The sequence below is a fragment of the Lytechinus variegatus genome, chromosome 2, assembly GCF_018143015.1.
Source record: "Lytechinus variegatus isolate NC3 chromosome 2, Lvar_3.0, whole genome shotgun sequence".
Classification (NCBI taxonomy): Eukaryota; Metazoa; Echinodermata; class Echinoidea; order Temnopleuroida; family Toxopneustidae; genus Lytechinus; species Lytechinus variegatus.
Window position 1 is genome coordinate 69,539,058 of NC_054741.1, and position 8,685 is coordinate 69,547,742.

The following is an 8,685-nucleotide window of genomic DNA, read 5'->3' on the forward strand; positions in this document are numbered from 1 at the left end:
TTCATAAATAAATGAAGATTGTTAGAGAAAGACAAACGCAGTTCTACAGCACTCTTGCATCACTGAATGGCCCCATACATCACTGGCGTCATCTCCACGCATGACTGAAGGCTCTGCAGTGCAGGTAAATGAGCAAAAGAGCCTCATGTCCCCACAGACCAATGACACATGTGTATTTTTCTTCAGTTTCATGCTGTGTCTGTTGGTCTAAGCTCTTCAGCCCAGTGGTCGGATTCACCCTCTTCTGATATCTGTCATGAATGGATAACAAATAGGTTAATATTAACTTGGTATAAAAGCAGTTGTTCTACTTCTCTATGACACCGTTCTCACTACGTTCCTAAAACTAGTTTACTGGAAACTAGTTTAATGGTGTAGTGAGAACGGTCGAAGCGGTCTTGGAAGCGATTTTCCATACCAGTTCAGAAAACCACCTTGCGATGTAGTTTTCAAGATCGCTCAACCTCGGTAAACTAGTTTTAGTACAAGTGAGGACACAACCGTTCTTAGTGAAGCGATCTTCGCACATTTCAAGCCCGCTACTCCACACGACAGGTGTAGAATGCCTACACCACTGTTTCGAATTTCGCGCGAAACGTGTCACCCCACTAAGAGCATTTCCATTGCAACAAGATCGCTTTAAATGAAATGATTTTGAAAACCACATTTGTATGATCAATTGGGAACGCAAGCAAAGTGGTTTTCCAAACTGTTTTCCTGAACCGGTTTCCAGTAAACTAGTTTTAGGAAGCGCAATGAGAACGACCTCTATGGCTGCATTGACTAAACCCATTTGGTCTTCTATCAACTTGGTTTACCTTATACTTGGTCTTATACCAAATGAGTCTTATACTCATTTAATCTAATTGGTCTACTTTCTGTGTGGTCTTCTTATCTTTTAAATGAATATTTGGTTCATAAACAGTTAATCTTATCATTAGACCAAGTGAAGCAATAAAATCTGATAAATTCCACAAAGGCTTACAGTAAACCATGCATATTGCATGGTCTTGCAAATAATGATCATAAAAAATAATAATTGTCATATCAGATGGTTTTCTTAGTATCATGGGATACCAGATATCTTGCACTCGTTCAGGCCAATATAGCACCACCACATTGGCTCAAAGATCCTAATTCATCAAATATTACCGTCCGACCTCTCTTATCCGGATCTCTCTCTTTTCGAGATTTATTTTTTTCAATTCAATCTAGTACGTGTGAGAAAATGAGGTGGCAATCTAAATTCAATCCTATGCACAAACTTTGATTTTATATATTTTCCAAGATAGTCTACCTAAAACAACATTATTTTTCATGAAAATATCTCACCCAAATCACCGAAAGAACTTAGGTAGGATAATTTTCCAATAAATCAGGGTGCAGTGCAAACATTTCATCACATTCTTTTTTTGTTCCCCAGGAAAAACAACACGTCTCACTAGCTAACACTAGGCCTCAATACGGACAGCGCCATCTATCATGTTTGAGCCTACAGTCAGTATAACAATGGCTGACATTGCGAAGCTGCGATACCCGCCGCAATGATCTAATTGTAAAACTTTGTTTCATCGAGTCATTCTCTTTCTTTCGAGGTATGCTCGATTTATACCTCAATCATTTTAGCAGGTAAATTATCCAACAATTTTGGCCATCGCTCGATTTTATTTCCGTAAAATACAGACTAATTTGCACTGACACTGCAGTGAATATTATCTGTATGCCCACTAAAAATAGATAATGTGAAGCTACCGCCGTTGCGGGGATCAAGGCAGCAGCTGCGTGTATTTAATATTGATTCTCCTAGGTCCGGATAAATCCCTTTTCTGGATTGGTGCTGGTCCCAAGGTGTCCGGAGGTAGGACTGTACTGGTATCCCATTCTTAGGAAGCCATTGTAACATTTATTATCTTAAAATCTTCATTTTGTTTTAAGAAGGAAATAACCAATCACTTTGAGATAAAACTTAACATGCCTTGTTATTGTATTGTTTATTAATTAATTGTTTATTAATTAATTGTTATTTGTATGTTAAACATATGAAATATTTGTTCCAATAAAATTACTAGTATTGAACACCATACTTTGATGAAACTGTCATTAGAGGGGTGGACACCACACTTGTACATGGACATTTAAACAAGTGAAAAATCCTGTCATCTCAGAATATCAGAAGAGTATTTGTCGTATTCTCCCCAACCTAGACAATGTCTCAATGCCTAAATGTAAACTCTACCCTTTTCATGTATCTAGGTTGAAAAGAATATCCTACTTTTCCTGATTTTGGCAATTTTTATACCATTTTCCCTGTACACGCATGTATGCATCACCCAGTCACAAAAAAAACATTTTTTATGTGCTTTTGTAAATGAGTGTGGTGTCCATCTTACATGACAGTGCCCCCATCCCCCAATTTTATTTCTCACCTCTGCCAAGTTTGCATAGCAGCCTTGTTTCTTCCTAATCAGGTCACCCCACAAGACAGTCTCCTTGCAGGATGGACAGGAGCCCTCTACTGGCAAGAGTTGGTCAGGCTCATGTTTCAGGAAGCACTTTGAAAGGCAGGTCATGTGATACTCTGCTTTGCATGATGGGTAAAGACAAGTCAGCATGGTGTCATCATCCTGTGTGACAAAGAAAGACACCTTTGATAATTAAGAAGGAAATTGGTCACAAGGACTACACAACATCCTTGTATCCACAAGATCCTTGTATAAAAATATCACGACTGAACTCTCATAACTCTGAAAACATTAAGAACAAATTGTATGGGGCAATTATCCCTTCTTAGAATATAAGGAAATTAGTGGCTTGCATAATTATATTTGTACTTGCTTATGTAAAGTGCTTTACTTACTTTATCAGAAACCCCTAAGAACTCTACAGTAAATGCAGCATCATTAGTAGTTACCATGGAATAGCATAGCAGATCTACATTTCAAGGAATGAAATCCTGCCAGGTCCCCATTTATTTCCTTTGAGATGATTGCAGCACAATATGGATGACTTTGTTTGAGAATTCAAACTAGCTTTAATTTAAATCAACCAATGACAATAGGCACTAAGAAAAAGAAATCAGTAATCAAATAAAATCAGTAATTTTATTATCATCTATATTGCAACATATACTCTCATCTACCACAGCTTGTTACAATCAAGTACCCAAATAAACCTTGCAACCCTAAAACTCAGTATGATCAATGTATCCAATTATATCAACTTGTTCTTAATTCGATCATACATCCATGCTTCTAACTGTCTTTGAAGCTCTATTGCTATTTTCTCTGACATTTAACCCTTAACTTCACTCTTTTATTAATCTAGATCCCACCTGAACCAGGTGTATTTCAATCACAATAAATTTTTTAAGCCCAATTACATTCAAAGCTGGCTCAAAAGACATTAACAAAAATATCTACATTGTTTTGTCCTGGCCCAAACATGCAACACTCAGGGGAATATTAAACTTTCCTGCTTTATGCATTGCAATTTGCTACACACTTTTTATGACATCAAAAAATGTCATTTGTGTGGCAATTTTTTTACATAGGACTGTACAGAACATAGCTGAAAGCTTTTCTCTTACAACCAGAAATGCTATTCAAATCTGAGAAATAAAATTATTCCCTGTACACATTTATGTTTTCTATTATTTCCCCTTTTTGAAATAACTTTCTATGGAAGAACCTTGTGTGATTACGTAAGTGTAGATTACTGGAGTCAAAGAAATTGTAGGGGTCAGAGGGTCAAGCAAGCTCACGTCATGTGCACACATTCTTTGTTAAATTTGTAATGTGATACATGGATTTACCAATTATTGTTTTATTGACAATCAAAATAGTAGCGATTGTTGCGAGAGCAAATGTCAGGTCCTCAAGACTAGTAATTACATCTATCATCTTTTATACTCATGAAAACATAGATATTCACCATAAATCTCTTTCCACAAATAATGCATCGTTTGCCAGCAGTCTGACTTGAAGGGATTGCTACTACATCATCGTCTTCATCAGGAACCTCCTGAGAATCTGAGCTCTTTTCCTTCTTTCCTTTCCTTTTCTTCATCCGCCTTGGGTTCCCATAGCCACTGACCTAAATAATAGAAGCAAATTATGAGTTAGACAGAAGTGAGAGAAGAGAGAGAGAGAAAAACAGAGACAGAAAGACAAAGACATGGAGGGTTGTATAAATATATATATTATCGGGTTCAGGAGAAGGTTTACTTATTGAAAAGGAAAAACATCAAATGGTAGTCATATATTCTAACAATACATGTATATTGAGTACACAAACAAATATTTATTAGGTTACAAGTAATGAAAAATTTGGTTCTAGGACCCTTGATAGAAGATAGGCTTGTGAGCAGGGGCCCGGGAATAAATAACATGCAGGGTGCTATATAAGCACTTGCCCGATTGCCCGGGGCAAGTAAAAGTTAGAGTCGGGCAAGTATTTTGAAGTAAAGACCAAAACTACTTGCCCGAATTGGGGAACTTTAAACTTTTTTTAAATGATTTTTTTTTCGGGCAAGTGAAATAGATTTTGGGCAAGAATATTCCAACTATTTAAAAATATACTTGCCCGACTGGGCAAGTGCTTAGAAAAAGTTATGTAGCACCCTGAACATGACTGATGGAAGTTACTAATCCACAGAATAAAATAAAATTTAAAAATATCTAAACAAGTAAATAAAAACCACACAGATATGGAGTGAATAGATAATAAGTTACAGAAAGGGGTAGAGAGGGATCACTTGGCCTATTTACAGTAAGATTTGAGGTTTTTAGTAAAACATTGTTTGCCACATTCATCTCTGAGTGACCCTATAGCATCCCATAGACACTCTTCTTCAAACGAATCATTGACCTATCAAAGGCCAACCAATTATTAGATCAGCTTTGGCTCATTTTTACCAATAATGAGAATAACTAAAGATGAACATTACAGGTACGTGGGAGACTATCATCTCAACCTTACAAATCTCATAATTCATAGGAGCCTCAAAGAGACAACAGAAAGTACACAAAGTTGTGCAATAAGTTACTACTAGTATTTAAATATTGCAGAAAAAAGGGAAACACAAGAGAAGGAAAATATCAATTTAAAAAATATAAAATAAAATAAGACCTGAAAAGATAGCAGTGGGGAATAGATTTAGGTGTAATACATATCTAACTTTTCTTTTTTTTACCTTTGTACTGGTCACCTGACCGTACGATATGGGCATGTGACTTGGGGGTTGCAGCCTGACATCAAAGTCTTGCTTGTATTCTTGCATGAGCCACTGAATTGTGAGAGGAAGACGACACCAGGGTCCAACACGAAGCATGTTGGAGACAACCCGGAAGCGGTACTGAAATGCTGTCTCTTTATGGGTCTTACGAGAGATGTGCCGCAGTCGTCTTGACTTTGTTGGATGTTGCCATGCCCATTCAAACTGAAGGTTTTAAAAGGATATGGTATATTTTTGTTCAAAATACACAATAATTTGGTAATTTACAAAAATTGGTACCCAGCTTGTGATACTTTAGATATCCCAGTTGCACTTGAGGATCGACACAGATTAGTTTTTAGAGTACCGAATCTGTCAAGGGGGTAATTACATGTTTCATCCTTCACTAACTAATGACCATATTAAATGTATATTTGCTGCAAATAATAAAAATCTATCAACCTTAAATTTGAAGGTCATTATATTTCAGGATTGCAAGTTAGTCTCCTATTTGGTAAGATCAACTATGGATACACAGATACATTTTGTAAGAGTCCATAACATTCATGTTTATTTGTTAACTCCTTTACATCCAGTGCCAACCACACAGAAACGTTGTTAGCCATTAAACAGTGCTAATCCGCTAACTGTAAGCCCATTCACATCTTTTGGATTGTGAAGTCAAAACTTTTATTTCAATGTGTATGTAATGCATTGTTGAATTCATTTGACATCACTGCCACATAAACAGGGTCTCTGTTAGTGCATCAATAGTTCAATAACATTCTGTGCGGTCAGTACAGGTATATTGTTTCATGATATACCAGTAGGCCTACAATATTAGAGAATATTGTTTTATGGAATTGGAAAGCTCACCCAACGAAACGTTGAATACATACAGGTAGATATGTATTCATTTTTGTTTTTGAGGGCTACTTTATAAACCTACTGCATAAATCTGGAACATAAGATGAGGTTCATCATTTCAGTGAATAGGGATTTGTCAGGGCTCTTTCAAGCATTTCTGGCAAAATTGCTCTCATTTTCCCTGGTATAGACAAATCAAACAAGCTTAACACTGAAATTTTAATGTAAAAACTAGGCCTATTTTAAAGAAAGTTATGTCATAATATCTTACAAATTTTACCCAAAAAAATCTTGGTAAGTACGCAAATATAGGAACTGATAATGTCACCCACTCACTATTTCTTTTTGTACCATATCATAGCTTGTGTTATTCTCATCATTAATTGAACATTTATTTCCCATAAATTGTATTGTTTTCAACCCCATACTATGGAAAATTGATTTTTTTTCTCTCATCATAGTGTGAAACAGAGTTTGATTCCTCTATGAACACTGGAATTGCTGCTGATATATTCTACTGTAAATTAAAGACTCTCCCTAAAGACACTAATGTCTAATATGAATAAAATTGTGAAAATGTATAATTAAATATAAATAATTTCATACAATATAATAAAAAAGAAATATTAAGTGAGTGACATCATCATCTCTCTCCTTTGCATATCACATATAAGAGACACATTAACTTACTCTTAGTGCTGTTATTTCATTTGGAAAGCCAAATATGATCAGTACCATATCCCTAAACAAAAAAGAAAGAAAGTAAATCAAGTTGAAATAGTATTTTCATCATCACTTTATAGAAGTAGTGATGTAGCAGCAGCAGAACTAGTAGTAGTAGTAAAAGTAATAAAAGTGGTAGAATTAGTAGTAGTGGTGGTGGTGGTGGTGGTGGTGGTGGTAGTAGTAGTAGTAGTAGTAGTAGTAGTAGTAGTAGTAGTAGTAGTAGTAGTAGTAGTAGTAGTAGCAGCAGCACCAGCAGCAGTAGTAGTAGTTATAGTAGTCTGGTAAGAAACAGGTCTCTCATTTTTCTTTTTTTTCGGGGGGGAATTGTCATACATTTATACACATTAGGTATATTAAGGTATGCAATTTTAATAAAATTTTAGTCTCAAAATAGGATCGATATTTCAAATGTTAAATATGAAGGGAATTCCCTTCTTGTGTATCATCTTCTCCAGGCACAGTCCCATATGCTTGTCTAGGCTGCATGATGAAATGACAATATCAAAATCATAAAAAATATCACGGAGTCCTCTAGGCTATATCGGGACCAGGGGTGGTATTCTAAAAAAGTTGTTATCTTTGTTCTCATCCATATCTTATCTCATTGAGATAAGAAGACGCTAATGCAAATTGGTATTCTGAAAATCTTCTTAACGCGTTATCTCTGTAAGGACTGCCCCGTTTTAAGATATTACCCAATCAAAATGCCCTTTATATTGGCAGTTTAACCAATCCTTATGTACGCTGCTTGTACACTTTTTCTGGCGCATTGTGCGAAATAGGCATTTTATACGCAATGGCTGATTATTGTTTTGAGACACATGCACAAAATAAAGAAAGTAAAGAAAGAAAGAAAGAAAGTAAAGAAAGAAAGTAAAGAAAGAAAGTAAAGAAAGAAAGAAAGATAGAAAGAAAGAATGAAAGAAGGAAATAAAGCAGGGAATGAACAAATACAACAGGAAGATAGATCTAAGTAAAAAAAAGGTAGAATGAAGCAGAAATAAAAATAATGAAAGGAAAAGAGCAGAAAATAATTAAAGAAAGAAAGAGTAAACAAAAGAAAGCAAGCAGAACAAAAAAGAACTTACAAGAAAGTAAAAAAAATTAAAGGAAGAAACAAAAATGAATAAAAGAAACAAAAAAGAGAAAGAAATAGAATGATTATCAATGATAAAGTGAGGAAGGATAAAAATGAAGAATTTACTCTAGCTATCTTAAATATTGTCATAAGCAGATAAGGAAGGCAAAAGATAAGAACGTTTTCAGAATACCACTTATCTAAAGCGCGCTTTTATATGCACAAGTTATAAATTTACGCACTCACTCGTCTAGTAAGTGACTGACTCAGCGTACTACAACTAGGACTAGAGTAGGATGGAAAGCAAAATAAGAAAAAGATGGGAACAAAAGAAAAGAAAAAGATAAGAAGAACAATGTCAGAATACTAATTGGAGAACGTGACGTAGATAAGAACAAAATTAAGATAAGAACGTTTTCAGAATTCCGCCCCAGATTCTGAGGGAGACGTGCGGCCCCATTACACAGCGTAGCCAAGCTGCGCCTGGGGGGCCGGGCCAGCGCATCCCCGTCATGCCGTACCGTACTCACCACGGACCCTTTCCACTCGTCCTGTACGCTCCTCCAAATTTGGAACCTTTGTTGTGTTGCCCAACTCTCCTTTTTGGGTCCACTGTGTAACCAATATAGGTTCTTCCCTTATATAATGGATTGGTGCTCACTAGGCAATAACAACCATTGAAATTTTCCACCTCTTTTGCCATGTTGTGGTCGTGGATGTGGATTTGAAAATAAAATTCATTTCGTCACGTGACATGTCACCTGATAAATATATCCGGATCGGATCTGTGATTTCTCAATCT

At 35.9% G+C, this 8,685-nt stretch overlaps 1 protein-coding gene across 1 annotated transcript; it reads right to left on the reverse strand.

Annotated features, from left to right (window-relative positions):
• Window positions 1-184: 184 nt before the first annotated feature.
• On the reverse strand, window positions 185-8,680 carry LOC121408827 (structure-specific endonuclease subunit slx1-like). Its single transcript, XM_041600481.1, has 6 exons — window positions 8,414-8,680; window positions 6,770-6,821; window positions 5,192-5,437; window positions 3,931-4,092; window positions 2,427-2,624; window positions 185-251 (listed from the first exon to the last, which is right to left on the reverse strand). Exons 1-6 carry the CDS (start codon window positions 8,584-8,586, stop codon window positions 189-191), a joined length of 894 nt encoding a protein of 297 aa, XP_041456415.1. The 5' UTR covers window positions 8,587-8,680; the 3' UTR covers window positions 185-188.
• Window positions 8,681-8,685: the final 5 nt, after the last annotated feature.